This window comes from Callionymus lyra, chromosome 13 (assembly GCF_982586985.1).
Source record: "Callionymus lyra chromosome 13, fCalLyr1.hap1.1, whole genome shotgun sequence".
Taxonomy (NCBI): domain Eukaryota; kingdom Metazoa; phylum Chordata; class Actinopteri; order Syngnathiformes; family Callionymidae; genus Callionymus; species Callionymus lyra.
In genome coordinates, this window is record NC_141830.1 from 26,052,473 (window position 1) to 26,071,945 (window position 19,473).

At 38.7% G+C, this 19,473-nt stretch overlaps 1 protein-coding gene across 2 annotated transcripts in view; it reads right to left on the reverse strand.

Moving 5' to 3' along the window:
* The window catches only part of LOC148067923 (zinc finger protein 236), a 36,223-nt gene extending 18,971 nt beyond the window's left edge, over positions 1-17,252 (reverse strand). For both annotated transcript variants that reach the window (XM_087805707.1, XM_087805706.1), the window contains exons 1-14: positions 17,182-17,252; positions 13,670-13,812; positions 12,380-12,544; positions 12,118-12,296; positions 10,951-11,081; positions 10,673-10,845; positions 9,742-9,861; positions 8,859-9,032; positions 6,892-7,069; positions 6,504-6,776; positions 5,257-5,460; positions 5,025-5,157; positions 3,901-4,161; positions 588-814 (exon numbers count right to left, since the gene is read on the reverse strand). In XM_087805707.1, coding sequence (XP_087661833.1) covers positions 588-814; positions 3,901-4,161; positions 5,025-5,157; positions 5,257-5,460; positions 6,504-6,776; positions 6,892-7,069; positions 8,859-9,032; positions 9,742-9,861; positions 10,673-10,845; positions 10,951-11,081; positions 12,118-12,296; positions 12,380-12,544; positions 13,670-13,812; positions 17,182-17,233 — 2,413 coding nt within the window. In that variant the 5' untranslated portion in view covers positions 17,234-17,252. The remainder of the gene's footprint in view (positions 1-587; positions 815-3,900; positions 4,162-5,024; positions 5,158-5,256; positions 5,461-6,503; positions 6,777-6,891; positions 7,070-8,858; positions 9,033-9,741; positions 9,862-10,672; positions 10,846-10,950; positions 11,082-12,117; positions 12,297-12,379; positions 12,545-13,669; positions 13,813-17,181) is intronic.
* Between the last annotated feature and the right edge of the window lie 2,221 nt (positions 17,253-19,473).

Genomic DNA, 19,473 nt, shown 5'->3' on the forward strand with positions numbered 1-19,473 from the left:
CAGTATCGTGGAGAAGTACACCTCGATATATGGCCATATCTATGTTTTCTAACAACCCTAATAATCAGTTTTATCTTGATCTTTAAAATATATACTTTATTGAATATTGTTTTGATTGTTTAAGCGCTTTGTGACCCTGGTCTTGAAAAGCACTATACAAATAAAAATTACTTACTTAAATTACTTATAAGTACCCTCATCACACTTCACACCCAGAGTTACAGCACAAGGAAGTTCAAATTAAAAGCTTCTTTGTCTTTAACCGGTTCAACAAACAAATTGACAAGTTTATCAATTTATTCAATATTTAGGAATTAACACTAAGAGCGTATTTTTGTGGCGTTTCAATTTTTTTTTTTTAAGGTAGTGATGTGTTGATGAAGCTTCATGAAACGGTGTCATGTTGTTCAGAGGTCAGTAAGTGGCGCCATCAGTTTAAAAGATGATGTTTTATTAGAACACTTGTTCAAAAACAAAGGAAAATAGTGCAGAGACGCCATCTAGTGGACTCTAAAGATAATGACGCCGTTTCATGAAGCTTCGTCAGACCATCACTATTTAAAGCCTTGGTAAAAGAAAGGACTAACCTTCCGCCTGTACGAGCGGCTGGTCGGTCAGTGGCGTCTCTAGAGTCACCGGCTGGCTTCCGTTCACCACTTCTGTCTGGCCCAGACCCAGCATGCTCTCCTGCTCCGGCGTGGTGTCGGCCGGCGGCTGCAGAGGGCCTCCCTCCAGTCCCACTGTCATGCTGTGACCCACCATGTCAGAGCCCAGGTGGTCTTCGGTCGGCTGGAGCTGCTGTGCCAGTTCATACCTGAAATTGATCCAAATTGTCTCGGAATGTTTGGTTCGTTTGTGTGTAAATGATGCTGACAACAAACACAGTATACCTCAGTAAATATTCCTTCTTGAGTAAACAAATATAATTTCACTCCATTTGTTTTTCTTCCCAAACACATTTTAAATAGTTCTCAGTTTATTTCCAGAACATATACATGTTGTTAAAAGATTTTTTAATTTGCTTAATTATCCATCTGTACATATCCTATCCCATACCCTTTCAATATTACAAATTATTTAATTTGGTTATTCTAAAAATATATTTCAATGATAATAAAAGCCAACATCATTTCAATTAAAAGAATCAAAGTTTCAGCAATTAAAATGAAATAAAAAAAAAATACTTTCTCCTCCGGGGAATGTTATAGCAAACACTCTTGGTGCAACTTAGACACATCATCAGTGTTGTATCCTGGGTTCATAGGGTGTTTCGGGTCTCGCAACAGACACCCTCGCCCAGGCGACCCAGCCAGGGTTGATCAGACCCCGGCTTGTATCTAAGTAGCTTGTTTAGCCCACGGATCTCCCCGCTTGATCCACAGCCACCTTGGCGCTTTTTCTGCTGCGTTGGTGATGTCTCTGGTGGCTTTCCTAACGTGCAGTCCCTTCACTCCCAACATTTTGAGTGCCCTGATGAGAGACTGGCCAACGAACCCTCTGCACCCGACCTCGATTGGGTTGCATCGTGTCCTCCATCCCCTGCCAACTCCTCATACTTGGCCCTTTTCCTCTCAAAGGCCTCCTCCATCCGGTCTTCCCAGGGGACAGTCAGCTCCAGCAGGACCACTTGCTTGGTTGTTTCGGACACCAGGACTACGTCTGGCCTGAGTTTGGTCGCCGCGATGTTATCAGGGAACTTGAGCTGTCTTCCTAGGTCCACCTTCAGCTGCCAGTCCCACGCTGTTGCCAGCAGCCCCCCTGCTTGAGTCCTGCGCTGCTGTGGCTTCTCCCCAGCTCTTACAAAGGAGATGGACTGCCTTGTTGGTTGTTGATTTTTGCTGGTGGAGATCCCTGTGCTTATGACTTCTGCAATGACCCGCAGCACCTGGTCATGGCGCCAACGGTAACGCCCATCTCCAAGTGCACGTGGGCAGCAGCTTAGGATGTGCTCCAACGATCCGGCTTTCTGGCAGAGAGAGCACAGTGGAGTCTCGGCTAAGCCCCAGCGGAAGAGGTTGGATGGGCTTGCGAGTACATTGTACACCGACTGTATAAGGAACTTGATCTGATGTGGCTCAGATCTCCATAGCTCTGCCCATGAGATCTTCCGGTCAGCTGCCTCTTCCCATAGGGTCCATGTGCCCTGCTGCCGCATCCCCGCTATCCTACTGCAGCGGGCTTCCTCCACCCCTGCTCGAACCTCCTCCTGGATCAGCTGTCGCCTCTCCTTTCCCTGGGACTTGTTGTAGCGAGGTCTTGGGTTACTTCCAAGACCTGCCCGTCCAGATGCTACTGTTCCCACCAGCTCACTGTGTCGCAACCGTGCCTCAGCCTTGTTGACAGCCTCCTGAGCCTTCCACTTCCTGCCTGTCCTCACTTCTATGCCTGCCGAGGAGACCTTGTTGTCGGTGGAGTCCCTGTACAGCAGCACCTCTCTAGCTCGGGTAACCATAAACTCCTCCGTCAGACTACTGAAGGGCAGTTTTAGTTTGTTGTTATTCCCGTACAGGGCAATGCTGCTGAGGCTTCGTGGTAGGCCCAACCACTTCCTGAAGAAACAGCTGACTTTCCTCTCGAAGCACTCGACGGTGGTCATTGGCACATCATACACCAGCAGTGGCCAGAGGAGTCGTGGCAAGATGCCGTGCTGGTAGATCCAGGCTTTAAACTTGCCTGGAAGCCCCGACCTATCCACCCCTGTGAGCCAGGTTCCCAACTCCTCTGTTGTTGATCGGAGTGCTGCAGTGTCTTTTAAGGTGCAGTCGTAGATCTTGCCCAGACTCTTTACTGGCTTCTCTCTCACAGTTGGGATCCGGACACCTCCTATCGTGAAGGGAAACTTGTCTGTTACCTTCCCCCTTATCACCACCAGTGACCTGGACTTGGCTGGCTTGAAGTCCATCCGTGCCCAGCTAATAAGATGCTCTAGGCCTTGCAGGATCCATCTACAGCCCGGGACTGATGTTGTAGTCACTGTCAGGTCATCCATAAATGCCCTGATGGGGGGCTGCCGCATGACAGAATTGGTGAGTGGGCCTCTGCACTCAACTTCTGCTGACTTCACCACCATATTCATGGCCAAGGCAAACAATATCACCGAAATAGTGCATCCGGTGATAAAGCCCTTCTCAAGCCTATGAAATGTCGACGTTACTGTTCCAGAGGTGACTCTCAAGCTGAAGCAGCTGTAGTAGTCCAGTATGAGGTCCCTGATCTTGCCTGGAACGCGGTGTCGTTGTAGTGAGGTTTCCACCAGTTTGTGTGGGATAGACCCATAGGCGTTCGCAAGATCCAGCCAAAGAACTGCCAGGTTTCCTTTGCCTTCACGTGCCTCCCGGATCAGCTGAGTTACAACTCCTGTCTGCTCAATGCATCCTGGAACCTTTGGGATCCCACCCTTCTGCACAGAGGTATCAATGTAGTTGTTTCTCAGGAGGGACTCCGTCATGCGTTTGGCAACGATACTACAGAATATCTTGCCCTATACACTGAGGAGTGAGATGACCCTAAACTGCTCGATGGTACTTGAGCTCTCCTCCTTTGGAATCCAGACCCCCTCTTCATGTCTCCACTGATGTGCTACCTTCCCTCTTCTCCAGATGACTTTGAGGGTTGTCCACAGTCGCTTCAAGAGTCTGCGGCATCTTTTGTATACAACATATGGAACTCCACTTGGACCTGGGGCTGATCTGTTTCTAGCAGCTTTGACAATTTCCCCAACTTCTTTCAAAGTTCCTTGATGTTAAAATGAAATAAAAAAAAGTACTTTCTCCTCCGGGGGATCATTAAAGTATCATTAAATATCCCAATAGCTCTAATATATCATTTGATGGATTATTTCCCTTAAAATTATGAAAAATATTTTGTTCGACTGATCCATCTCCGTCACAATCTGTGTACCTGTGTGTCCTCATGTGCTTCTTGCAGTTTGGAGACGACTTGAAGGTCTTCTGGCAGTACGGGCACATGTAAGGTCGGAGGTCACTGTGGGTGGTCATGTGGCGTCTCAAGCTCCCACTGGTGGTGAACGTCGTGTCACACATGAGGCACTTGTAGGCCTTGAGGCCAGAGTGAGTCCTGATGTGAGCTTTGAGGACGCCCGCGGAGGCGAATCCTCGACTGCACTGCAGACACTTGTAGGGTCTTTCTCCGGTGTGTGACCTGAATGGTGGAAGGAAAATAGTTTGATGTTTAACATTTGTGTGGTGTTTATGTCTGTGTGCATTTTGTTTTAACTGTAAAACTATATAAACAAATGTATGCTCAGGTTCATTGGCTTTTGCCTCATTTTCAATACATGATATTTAGAAGATCTAGATTTTAAAGAGAAGAAGTTTAATTTAATTTAAGTGTTTGTTGTTGTGATGTTGGACTCTATTGTATCATCAGTTTGTGTGTGTTGTTGTGATGTGTGACTGTTGAAAATGTTAAGCTCCGCCCACTGAAAACACTGTTTTTCTTGAGATTAAATCTTGTTGCCCATAACCACACCCACTCTGCTGTGATTGGTCAAAAAGGGAGGTTCGTCACGGCGCGCAATCAATCCCGGAAATTTTCACCTCCAAAGGACTCGTATAAACAAAGTAGGGCGTGATTACAGCTGGAGGAGTGAAGCCATTATTGTGTCATAATGGACTCTTGTAACCTCTCGTTCGTCCAGATAAGAAGTGTAAAACATGGTCATGATGAGGAAGAAAACATCATCACACAAGCTGCTCCTGTCTTGCGTATCATGTGAGTGCTATAAATGTTCCATTCTTATTGTTGCGAGCGGAACACTGAGCTCACTGTGCCAACCAACACTAAAAAGAAACTAATGAGCAACTAAAGTGGGTGATTACAGGTCAATTGTGGGAGACCAGGGGACGAAAAAGATTTGATTGGATAATTATAACTTTTTTTTCAATGCTTTCTCTCATAAATAACACTATTCAAGGACATAAGGTTGTATTAAAGAGGTTACTACTCCAGCTTTACATGATATTCAGGCAGAGAAGAAGAAGAAAAATGAATTTGTTCCAGACCTGACGTGCTGTTTCAGATGACTGGATTTCTTATATGCCTTGTTGCAGAATTGGCACTTGTACGGTCGATCGCTTCCCACCACCTCCAGATACTGCTGGAAGGCCAGCCGGGGGTTCTGTGACGGGATGAAGCCTGCGTAGATGTGGAACAACATGGTTGAAGAAAGACATGTTTGATCGTGTGATTTGCACAGACAGTCTTATTTAGAGATTCTATGCCAGGAGCTCGTACCGAAGTCACTGATGAGAATGGGCTCCTGCAGCGGGATGTCGGGCAACGGGAGGTTACTCTTTGACATCTTGGATTTGTTGCTCTTTCTCGGGAACTTGTGCTTTTTCTGTTGCATGCTTTTGAAGTGGGAAGCAATGTGAGTTTTCCTGTGTCCTGATGTGCGGAAGATTTTGTCACAGTGAGGGCAGGGGAAAGGACGAACACCTGTCGGGAGAAACAAGAAGGAGAAAAAACATCTTTACGGAGCATTTCAATGATTTAATAAAACTTGATATGTTATTAAAATGATCCAAATAATTGTCTTATAGATGTTTATATCCAGTTGAAACAAATATAAATCTCCAGAATTATTTGCAAACTTTTTATTTAACTTGTATAATAATAATAATAATAATGTATGTATGTGTATATATCATTTACTACTACCTTAATTACTTACTCAATCAATTACAATACAAAATGTTATATTTTTCCATGTAGTATATTTAAGTATAATTTTATTTCATTTTTATCTCAAGGTTGGAAAAATGTAACTTCCTCAGGGGCCACATATAATCCCGTGAATTGTGTGAGGGGCCTTCAAAAACAGAGGCGTAAAGAAAACAAGTAAAAGTATAAAAATAAAAGCATTAAAATAAACCAAACTATGCCAATAAAATGTCTATTAACCGGTCATAAAAATAATATTAAAAAAACAGATGTAAAATAACTTTTATTAAAGTATGATCTCAATATTTAATCGAAATTATTTGTACAAGAACCAAAAAGTATATAAGTAAAAACCAATAGAAAATGGAAAAAGCACCAAGCAAGATACTTAAGCAAGTTGTATTTCTAGCTAATTCAATATAAAATATGAAATAAAAACATTTTCTACATGTTTCTAGATTAATCAGTTCTTACATCATGAGGGACATGTCATTTATTTATACGAGTGCTTGTATATTATTTACTTATATACAGTATATATATTTGTGGAGAAACATTTGGCAATTTTCAACAAACTGAAGAAAAAGTTAAAAAGGGGAATTAAATTGAGGATTTTTTATTCTTTCTTCACCTTTTTTTAAAAACAGTGTTTTTGCATAAATGTTGTTTCTTTATTTATTTTGCCCCAACAAATAATGATACATATTTTATAAATGTCCAAAATAAATAAATCCCTTCCTTCATGGAGTTCATGAAGACATTTAAAATTGGGGTGAATCTCTTCCACAGCCACACTCAAGCATCAACTCCATCCTCACCTGTGTGGAGTCGCATGTGAACCTTCATGCTGCCAGAAGTGGAGAAGCACTTCAGACAGCACTGGCACTCGAACGCCTTGATGCCCGTGTGTGTCTTCATGTGCGCCGTCAGCGTGCTCTTTACGGCGAAGGCTCTGAAGCACTGCTTGCACTTGTAAGGTTTCTCGTGGGTGTGGATGCGTATGTGGCGCACCAGGTCGCTGGGCTTCTTGAACTCCTTCGAGCAGTACGGGCAGCCATGCCAGCGGATCCCGTTTTCTTCTCTGATGGAGCCTGAATATCACAGAAGATTAGTTATTACCACTATCAGCACAAACTTTTATTTATTTGTTAAACATTTTATACACTTTCATTGGATTTTTGAACCCGAAACTTCAACGGCACGTACCAGGCATTTGTATTGGTTTCTTGAAAATGCTTCTTTTCCTCTCCCTGGCTGTCTTGACTGGAATGTATGACTTCTTGATTTCAGTGGCGGTGCCTTCAGGAGCTTGATTCTGAGCTGCGGTGGATGTCGCGTCGCTCTGAGGCTGGACAACACTCAGGCCGCTGTTCTCCAAAGCTTGCTGCAGGAAGAAAAATAAAGACTTCAGACAGGCATTTACTCGTACTCTGAGGTTTAACACTCATTCTTCATAATGCTGTTAGTCTCCGATAAGACTGAAAGTCACTGAAACACAAATGCATTCAAGAGGTGTCAGAACAACAGACGTCTATGTTGGAAATCTTCTAAAGCAACTCTTTAACAACATAGAATAAACAACAAAACATTCTGTTGATATTTATCGTTTGCTTCATTTATGAGGTGAAAAAGAAAGAGATAAAAGCCAAACACTTGATGAAAAATTTATTCAAAAGACTCCTAGATCCAGATGGTAATGCAAAACAGATAATAGTATTAATAATATATAATTAAATAGATAGATAGATAGATACTTTTGTGAATCTCTGTAGAGAAATTCACCGGTTACAGATAAACAAGTCTTATAATAACAAAATTCAAAAATACAATGTTGTTCTGGGAATGAACAGAAAAAGTACAATAACATATAATAATAATAATAATAATAACATATAATAATAATAATAATAATAAACGGAAAGGATGAAGACTGAAGAAATATCAATATTAACATATGTAAAATACACTTTTAACAAAATAGAAAATTACAGAAGGCAAAAATTAAATGAATGTTTACTGGTTCGACCATCATGGTTGAACAGTTTAATCAGTGATTTACTGCAGAAAGTCCAAATCGTAACAGGTTCATATATCAGTGCCATCAGAATATTTAATGTAAACTTTTTATAGAGATTTTTTTTTAATTAGTGAATTTAACAATTTGCCTAATGAAAGGTTACATTTGTTTTTATTGAATAATTGAATTCAATATTTTTCGTACTGAATGATTATTTGTTCTTTATAATAATTTAATATTTGATAGAAATTGAATATTTTCAAGATGAATGCTTTGTTTTTACACATGGAGTTTAATATTTGAAATAAAATAATAATAATAATAATAATCCTTTTTTTATACTTAGCCTTTTAAATTCAATTTAATTCAATCACAGATGAACCAAAATGTATTTTTTTTATTGTATGTAATAGTCTACAAATGAAAAATATTACTTCAATCATTCAACAAAAAACAATTCAATCATTTGTTTATTGAAAAGTCAATAAACTTTGCAATAAACAAATGATTGAATTTAATTATTTAATTAAATAGATTAAACCTTTCGATATGGAAATGTTTCATTGAATTGTTTAAAAAAACACTGATTTAAACAGTCATTCCTTTATAAAAAATCCTGACATTTCTCCAAGGTCATGCCTTACTTTTTTGACTGCGCAAACCGTTTTTCAACACATTTTCAAAAGATTCTAAAAGTCGATAAGCTCTGGATACGGTTGAACAAAAACAGAAACTATGTCTCCCTAGACCACTTTTTCAAAATACGACTCCTCTATAGTTCTTCTCACAATGAAAGATCTGGTGTGATGTGAAAAAAGATGGATTTTATAGGAAAGAACTTCTCGTCTACTTCAGCCGCCCAAGAATAATTCATAACAAGAAGCAGCCGAGAGGTTTCTCTCTCACTCTGACCTCCGTTCACACGCACCACATATTATTTCCATCTTTTCAGAGATGTGAAGTTTTCTAAACCGTATTCTGGTGATTCTAAAATGCATTTATTCCTTTCCAGCTCGTTCAGGAATAATTCTTAAATCCACAATGAATATCAGCTCAAGATTCTCTTTACATTTTCAAGGCTCTACTTGAAGTCTTTGGTATTTGAAAGCAGTATTTATCCTGGTTGTATGAGTCTCCAGGGACATCGTGAGCTCACCTGTAGGATGTCGTGGTTGATGGCAGTTTCCATGGCGATGGCTGGCTCCGGAGCTTGGGGCTGTACCGTCTCCCCACTCACTTGTTCAGAGAGCTCCAGGAGTTGCTGGATGACATCGGTAACTGCCTCGCCGCCCTCAGACTCCTCCGGGGCCTGACCCGACGCCTCCGTCTCCTGGGGGACGAACAGAAGAGATAATGAGGGCCGAGGACACTTCAAGAAAGAGAGGCGACCTCAGGGATGACCTGTCGTTATCACAGGCGTTCAAACCTTTGGTGTTATGTGGAATAATAAGATACGACTTTAATGTACTGTGCTTCAGAAAAGATTCAAACACACATGTAAACTCTGTGTTCTTCTTTCTCTTGCAAGTAAAACGTGTGAGATTACACCAGATCTGATTTCTATTCTTTGTTAAGTCAGATTTCTCCCCCGACATATTTACCATTATTATATAATTATTTTCAATGTTTTTATCTTGTGATTGTTTTTATTATTTTATAATACATTAGCCTTTTGTAAAAATTGTAATATGTGTACTGTATGTCTTAATATAATGTGAATGTATATATATATTTTTTTTCTGAACCACTGTGATGACTCAAACTTCCCCGACTGTGGAGCAATAAAGGGATAACTTATCTTATCTTAAAAGGACAATACAAAGTTGCAAATCATTGCTCTTGGTGCCTTTGAATGATGAGATAATGTTAATAACTCACAAACCCAATGAGTTATTTGTTGAAGAAAAACAAGAGAAAGATTATCAGTTTATTTTCCAATCTCTTCATAGAGAATTAATCCATACATATCGTCTCAGTTGCAATTTGAAGCTAACATGACTCACAGACTCTTTATCCAGCACTGCAATAGATTCTCTTACCGGAGTACCAGAGACTTCAATGACAGAGATGTGCATCTTGCTGATGTGTGCGTTCAGGCTTCCCAGCTTCTTAAAGACACAGCTGCAGTCCAGGCAGGGAAACAATGGGACACCTTTAATCTGCAAAAGTCACCACAGAACAGAAGAAAACAACAGATTGAAACACTTTTTTGCAAAAATTATATATATATATATATATATATATATACACATATGTCCAAGTACAGATTGGAATCCAGTATGATCTGGAATCCTACCAATACAGATTGGAATTCATATTGAATTTGGATCGGATTATACGAATTCCAATCTGTCCCAAAAAAAACAAAAAGGACTTTATGATAATATTATTAATATATTATAAAAATACGACACATAGAAATGTAGCAACAGTGTAACACACTTATTTCCCTCAAAGTTTGTTTTGATTTTTCTAAAAACTTGCAACATTGATAATGTTTTGAACCTTATTATAATAATTAAGCCAAACAAAGGTTGAGCAGATCAATCTCACTTTTAAATTAGTCACAAAACACGGACAATTAGAGGATATTTTTCTCTTTTAATTAATGCAATTATTGCGTGAGAAGTCACCTGTAGCTTCAACAGCCTCCAACACACCATTTAGACTTGTCTATGACTGTCAGTATGTTTTGAGACCAATGGGGTGATACCGTCACTCACGCAGGCACGTGCAGGTCCAGGGGTGGGATTTGAACCTATCATCAGCTTGCTGTGAGGACACACTAATAGCAACTACACCCCCATGCTGCTTGATTATCGAAATGTGTGAGGGTTGCTCAAAAACAGAAAAGAAACCACATATTAGAGATTAATCACAGTTCAGGCGTCCTCTCTGTTATTATTAAGTTATATTCTCACGACACATAGAAGGCGATAAGACGAACACATGTTCCCCGTGGACTCTTACCTCGGAATGAACCCTCTGGACGTGGGCATGAAGGTTTCCTTTCTGGGAGAACGACGCCGGGCAGAACATGCAGAGATGCGGCTTCTCTCCCGTGTGTCTCGCCATGTGAGTCTGCAGCACCACCTTCTGGTTGAACGCTTTCCCACAATGAGAGCATTTGTAAGGCCTCTCGCCTGTCCAAGACCAGACACACACACACACAACAAGCCTCAATCATCATCCGGGACAATATGAATAAATGAACATGTTTTATTTGCTTTATAATCCCGTTTTCTTGCCTGTGTGTATCCGTACGTGTCGGACCAACTGGCTGGGCTTCTTGAACGACTTCCCACAGTGGTGGCAACTGTTTGTGAATCCACTACGATCGATGTTTTTCTTGTAGTTCCTGGAGCAGCAGGTGAGAGGTCTGGAGAGACATTTTTTAAACACAGCAGAATATGAGTGAAACACTTGGAAGAGCAACCATGTTGAAAAAGAGAATCATAGTCAAATATAATATAATTATCTAATCTTTATCTTTAAATGTCACTTCTCTCGCGGTGCTACAGAGAGCTTCGGCTCAAAACCTCCTGCATGAACTGATCGGTCTGAACTAAAAGATGATTTTCACTTTTTGGCATTGTTCACCAAAAAGTCCCTAATCGATCAATTTATAAAACTAAACTGGCCTGAATAGGCCAATTTTCTTTATCTGGTTACATGGAAGGTTTTAAAATAACAGCTCTGTAGCTCAAATAATAATCAGGTTACTGATTTTAAAAAGTCTGATGTGTGTGATGTGGAAGTAATGTGTTGATGAAGCTTCATGAAACAGTGTCATTATCTTCAGAGTCCACCAGATGGTAGTGATGTGTTGATGAAGCTTCATGAAACAGTGTCATTATCTTCCGAGTCCACTAGATGGTAGTGATATGTTGATGAAGCTTCATGAAACAGTGTCATTGTGTTCAGAGTCCACTAGATGGTAGTGATGTGTTGATGAAGCTTCATGAAACAGTGTCATTATCTTCAGAGAAACTAGATGGTAGTGATATGTTGATGAAGCTTCATGAAACAGTGTCATTATCTTCAGAGTCCACTAGGTGGTAATGAAGTGTTGATGAAGCTTCACGAAACAGTGTCATTATCTTCAGAGTCCACTGGATGGTAGTGATGCGTTGATTAAGCTTCATGAAAGAGTATCATTATCTTCAGATTCCACTAGATGGCGTCTCTGCACCATTTTCCTTTTTTTTGAACAACTGTTCTAATGAAACATCATTTTTAAACTGATGGCGCCAACTACTGACCTCTGAGCAACATGAAACTGTTTCATGAAGCTTCATCAACACATCACTGTACAAAACCAGTCAGCCAGGCTCAATAATCCCTTATTTAAAAAAAAATAACATGAAAACCTGAAGGTTAAACATCTGAACACACCAGGAACTTCCCTTTCTGACCTCATTTTGACGTGAGTCCTCATGTGCTCCTTCAGGTGCGCCGCCGTCTTCAACTCCTTGTCACAGGTCCTGCAGGCGTAGACCTTAATTCCCGACAACTCCTTCCTGTGCTCCTCCAAGTGGAGAGACAGCTGGCTCTGCAGAACAAACTCATCCCCGCACTCTCCGCAGATCAGATTCTGGACGGCGACAAGAACATCAGGTGATTGTAATAGTTTCACAAATGCAATTTTATGTTTGTGTATTTCTTTTGTTAACAAACCTCTTCTTTTTCATGCAGCATGATGTGGGACTTAAGGCTGGCAATGCGGGAGAACTTTTTATGACAGTCCGGGCAGGTGAAGTCTGAGGTCGAGTGTGTGGACTTGTGGAGTGTTAGGTTGAACTCCACGTTGAACGTCTGAGAGCACTGGTTGCAACGATGAGGCTGCAAAATACAAAAGCAAATATAAACCTCTTGAAAAGTCTTGCCGATTAAAGTTATACCAGAGTTTTTTATTATTTAAAAGGCTTAAAATATTGAACTTAAAAGAAGTGACGGTCTGATGAAGCTTCATGAAACAGTGTCATTATCTTCAGAGTCCACTAGATGGTAGTGATGTGTTGATGAAGCTTCATGAAACAGTGTCGTTATCTTCCGAGTCCACTAGATGGTAGTGATGTGTTGATGAAGCTTCATGAAACAGTGTCATTATCTTCAGAGTCCACTAGATGGTGGTTATGTGTTGATGAAGCTTCATGAAACAGTGTCATTATCTTGTCATCATCCACTGGATGGCGTCTCTGCACTATTATGCACTATCCATTGTTTTGAACTGTTGAAACATAATTTTTAAACTGATAGTGCCACCTACTGACCTCTCAACAACATGACACTGTTTCATGAAGCTTCATCAACACATCACTACTTAAAAGGCTACATATAAAATAATAATTAATTTTAAAATGCATTCTTTAAATTCATGGAATTATAATAAAAGTAAAACTTTTGAAAACATTCTTTTTTTTTTTAAATGTGATCTTTCAATATACAAATAATAATAATAATAATCTCTATTTATATAGCGCCTTTCTAGACCAGGGTCACAAAGCGCTTAACATATTTTTAATAATTTAATGCTTGAATAAAACCAAAAAACTTTTCAATGAATAAAATATACAGTATATGATATACTCATATACTTCTATACCTGACTTGGTATGATAAAGAACATGATCAGGACTAAACTTAATTCTGCAGGCAAGAGGCTTGTACTTCAATTTGCAATTATTTTGATTATATAGTATAGATTATAATATTTTGATTTTCAGAATTTTAACACTTTTGATTCAAGCAAAAGAACAGGATGTATTTCCCAATATATTTGGAATAATCTGACATATTTCTTGGGCTAAGTATGAATTCTTTGCACCAGGGTTATAATCCATAAATGATCACATGATGCACAAGTGAGTTGTGAAGACTAAAAGCTGAAATATTCAAAACAATTCATTCAATTATTGAGTGAACCCTGGTTCACAAACAAGAACTTTAGGCATTGATTAAACTCACCTTGTCGTTGCTCTCGTGTTCACGCAGATGCTTCTGTAGTTGACTGTCGGTCGTGAAGATCTGAGTGCAGATCGTGCACTTCTTGTCCTTAAATTCCCCATCGCTGAGGAGACTCTCATCTTTATTGCCACTAGAGTCTCCATCTGAGGTGGGAGAGACAAATGATTAAACAAAGAAAATTGAACAGAAAAGTTGTTTATGTTGCAATTGAACATAAACTAGATGGCAGCTTAAGTAAGAATAATATCTGCGAGATCCAAGCGATGACTGAGGACGTGAGGATACAGTGAGTCCAGCAGCTTTTAAAGCTGATGTTTGGACAAATTTTGGTTTGAAAACAAATGAAAGCAGTTACAACTTCGTCAAGAGTCATGTGGTCTGTAAAATGCAACACCAGAGTCAAGTACTGGACAATTCTACAAATAAGGTAAGGTAAGGTAAAACTTTATTGATCCCTCAGGAGGTCTCCTTCGGGAAATTGTTTTTTCCAATAGCCAATACATACAGCAATTTTTTATAAAAAATCAAAAATAAATCAAAAATAAAATAAGAACAAGAGAATTAAAGAGAAAGAACACAATTACACAATCTAAGTCTAAAGATAAAGACAAAGAACATAGATCAAAGAAAAATAACAACAAAGGATACAAAGACTAACATAGAACAGAACATCATGATACTTTCACTCCACTCCTGCCCCCGAACTCAGAATTGTACAATTTAATAGCCCGAGGAATGAATGAGTCCCTGAGTCTATTTGTTTTGCACCTGGGTAGGAGCATTCATGCACTCATTCTGCTTCTCTGCTCACTGATGACAGTGCTGAGAGGATGACTGTCATCATCCATGATGGACAGTAGTTTGTTCAATGATCTCCTCTCAGCAACTGTCACCAGTGAGTCAAGCTTCATTCCAACCACAGAGCCAGCCCTCCTGATCAACCTGTCCAACCTGTTGACACTTCTCTTGGACACATTCCCACCCCAACACACCACAGCATAGAACAGGACACTGGCCACCACAGACTGGAAGAGCATGCAGAGGAGCTTCTTGCAGATGTTAAATGATCGAAGCCTCCTCAGAAAGTACAGTCTACTCTGAAATATATACTTGTTACTACACAATCACAAAACCATAGTCAAGTACTCGACAATACTACACATATATCCTTGTTACTTCAGTATCACAAAACCAGAGTCAAGAACTCGACAATACTACACTTATATACTTTTTACTACACTATCACAACTCCAGAGTCAAGTACACGACAATACTACACATACAGTATATACTTGTTACTACACTATCACAACTCCAGAGTCAAGTACTCGACAATACTACACATATATCCTTGTTACTACACCATCACAACTCCAGACTCAAGTACTCGACAATACTACAAATATATACTTGTTACTAAACTATCACAACTCCAGAGTCAAGTACTCGACAATACTACACATATATCCTTGTTACTACACTATCACAACACCAGAGTCAAGTACTCGACAATACTACACATATATATTTGTTACTACACTATCACAACTCCAGAGTAAAGTACTCGACAATACTACACATATATCCTTGTTACTACACTATCACAACACCAGAGTCAAGTACTCGACAATACTACACATATATACTTGTTACTACACTATCACAAAACCAGAGTCAAGTACTCGACAATACTACACATATATACTTGTTACTACACGATCACAAAACCAGAGTCAAGTACTCGACAATACTACAAATAAATACTTGTTACTACACTATCACAACACCAGAGACAGGTCCTCGACAATACTACACATATATCCTTTTTACTACAGTATCACAAAACCAAAGTCAAGTGCTCAAAAATACTACACATATATACTTGTTACTACACTATCACAACACCAGAGTCAAGTACTCGACAATACTACACTTATATACTTGATATCGTATTGTTCACTCTGTATCGTGTTATGCATCGTATTACCAGATTCTTGCAAAAATAGTTTGTATGTTCTCCCCGTGTTGCGATGCTTTACTCCGGGCACTCCGGTTTCCTCCCACAGTCCATAAACATACAGAGGTTGATGAAAACTTGGGGAAATTGTCAGAATATATGTACTGTGTACCACAGATCTGAAGCAGATATCAGAAACTGTGGTTATAGTTGATGAATCCCTGGAAAGTTGAATCTTCAAACATGTCCAAAGTTTATACTATGGTTGTCAAACTAGTCCAGAAAAGGGCAGAGACAGGTTTCCGTAACAACCAGTCAAGAAACACATGAGTTAACAAATCAGGTGTCGTCCTAAACTAGCAGCACATGACTACCAGTTAACTGAGTACGGTCTTCCTGCACCTGATTGGTTTATCGGAGCAGATACCGACGTTAATGTCTCGAGAAAACACTCATTTTAACACAAAAGTAATAACAGAATAAAACACAACACAGAAACTTGTTTCTATTGGTGCAAAGTGTTGTCAAGTGTCAATGAGTGTTTCAACGACTGGATACAATCAGAGTTAAAAGGTAGTAGAAGAAGAAGTTGTCGAGTCATTTCCTGTAGGTGTGTAGCAGCTATTAGCAGTTTGATTTGAGACAGTACTACACAAATGTGTACCTGCACTATCTTAATGTGAACTATAAACCAGTGCACTCGGACGAGTGCGCGATTTGTGATTCCTACAAAGTTTGTAAAGATTTAAACACCGCTTTTTTTTTTTAAACTTTGTCTGATGTGTAATGTAAATCTAATTTCCCGAAGGAGATCTCCAGAGGGATTAATAAAGTCAATTAAATACCAGGTTTCTTTTTAATTCAATTAGATTTTTTTCAATTGTATTCCTTTTAAAATGTAAAGTTTCCAGGATACATTTCCATTCATTAAAATACAATTATTTGAATTATTTTGAGGTTTACTTGCCTTTTTAAACACACTGTGCTATTATAATGAAAATACAGCTGTACTTTGCGTTAAGCCGTTACTTATTATGACATTTGTAAGACTTTAGACTATTTATTTTAGGCTGTTTTAATGACAATTGAGGTAGTTGTTCTCGTTAATTTAACGCGTTTTAAGAGTTTATTCGTGAAACTCTGTATTAGTTGTAAAACCACTCGCAGCTCTGGTAGAATCCAACCTCAGAACTCGACAACAAACATTAGCTCTGAAGCTAACATGTAGCCGAGCGAGCTAGTGAGCGACGACAGCCACCAAAATAAGCCGAGCAAGGAGGTCCTGCAGCGGCAGCGTCGACGCGCAGGAGCTCCTCACCTCGCCGACACCCATTTATACTGGAAGTGCAGCAAGAAGAGCCACCGACACGCTATTAATATCATTCCGCCTCGATCACTCCTTCGCCGCGCAAAGCAGAGCCACCATATCCGGGGACTATATACACCGCGTTCAAGTGCTAAAATAAGAGCCACCGCGGGGGTTTGCGGGGAGGACGCCGAGTTGTTTGGATTGGTCGTGATGTGTAGTTTTTATTCGTGGTGTTTGCGGACTCACCGGTGTCGTCGCTGCTTTTCGCAGTCAGTTTGCGAGGCCGGCCCCGCGGCATAGTTCCAGTATTCTGGGCGGGTGTGCTGGGGAAGCGGGTGCTTTTCAAAATGGCGGCCCCGGTCATGAAGGGAGAGTGGCTCAGTGGAGGAGGGAGACATCTACCGACTAGATTCACGCAACACTCTGAGGGATTACGTTTTAAATTTAACACGGAATCTAATTTATATTTGTAAAAACTGTTTGTTGCAGAGCAAGTTAAAAGTCTAGACCCAAGGGGGTCAATTAAAGTTCACCAGGGGCCACATTGTTTACGTTGAGTCACGAGGGGCCGTCAAACAATTGAAAGAAGAAACAAAATTTTTATTCCATGGTGTGTACGGGTAAGCATCGATTGTTAAGAAAATAAAACATTAAAATATCCATGTTTTTAAAAAGATAGATACATGATCAACTCTCCTGACATGTAGTAAATGTTCTTCTCTCCAAGATGCAGTAAGTTCCTCATTATGACCATGTTTTACACTTATTACTTTATAAAGTTGCTCTAAAATCTGGACGAACGAGAGGTTACGAGGGTCCATTATGACGTAATAATGGCTTCACTTCTCCTCCTGCTGTAATCACGCCCGCTTTGTTTATACAATGAGTCCCTTGGAGGGGGAGACTTCTGGGATTGATGATGTGTGATGACAAACCTCTATGTTTGACCAATCACAGCAGAGTGGTTGTGGTTATATTAACAAGATTTAATTTCCAGAACAACAAAGTGTTTTCAGTGGCTTAATATCATTTTCTAATGTCAATATTTGAATGTAAAGAGAGTTTTGTACAAACACACACTGATGATACAATAGAGTCACACAACACAACAACACACACACACTGATGATACAATAGAGTCACACATCACAACACACAAACACTGATGATACAATAGAGTCACACCAGCACAAATGCACATACACACTTTAGTTGAATATTGAACTGATTTCTTAACTTTTTTCAACATTATTTAAAGGAAAAATAAACACTCACAAAGAGGATTTTTCTTAAATAGAAAAATAAAAACAAATAATGTAATTTTGTTTTTATAAATTGAAATGAGTGATTAGCGATTAGGCTCATCAACACGTTACTAGTTTTAATGAGTAATTAATAAAAGATAAAAATAAAAAAAGTAAATCACTTTCAGAGGCAATTATTATTATTAATATTATTATATTAAGTCTGGTCCGGACTATTTGAACACTTGATTTACTTTTGATCACAAATTACTGGAATTTAACTTCCTCATGAAAAAAAAACAACAGATGAAAATCAATATAGAAAGACATATAACGAAATTATTGTTTGTTGGTTTTTTACATTTTTTTGGCAATTTAATTTTGGAAAAATATCGAAACAATAATAAGAAAAAGAACAAATGCATTCCTAAAACAAAGAACCTTAAGCGTTAAACAAATAAAACATCATATATTAAACTAGTATTTAATAATAAAAACGTCAATATCACTTAATTAGATTCACGCAAAAACACTAAATTATAGCCTGTGAAATCTGTTCCACATTAATAAATGCTTATGACGAGAAAATAACATTAACCAACCAAATCATTTACTAAGTTTATTTCCACCTACCCTTTTACGGTCACGTGGTGTCCCTTATTTGGCCAGCAGAGGGAAGCAGTAAATAGATAAAACCGCTGTTCGTTAACGTGGAGTTTATCATCATCATCATCATCATCATCATTATCATCATCATACTGATAATATAAACATCATTATTATCATCATAATACTGATAATATAAAATCATTATTATCATCATAATACTGATAATATAAACATCATCATCATAATACTGATAATATAAACATCATCATCATCATCATAATACTGATAATATAAACAACATCATCATCATCATAATACTGATAATATAAACATCATCATCATCATAATACTGATAATATAAACAACATCATCATCATCATAATACTGATAATATAAACATTATCATCATCATCATAATACTGATAATATAAACATCATAATCATCATCATCATCATCATCATCATAATACTGATAATATAAACAACATCATCATCATCATAATACTGATAATATAAACATCATCATCATCATCATAATACTGATAATATAAACATCATAATCATCATCATCATAATACTTATAATATAAACATCATCATCATCATCATAATACTGATAATATAAACAACATCATCATCATCATAATACTGATAATATAAACTTCATCATCATCATCATCATAATA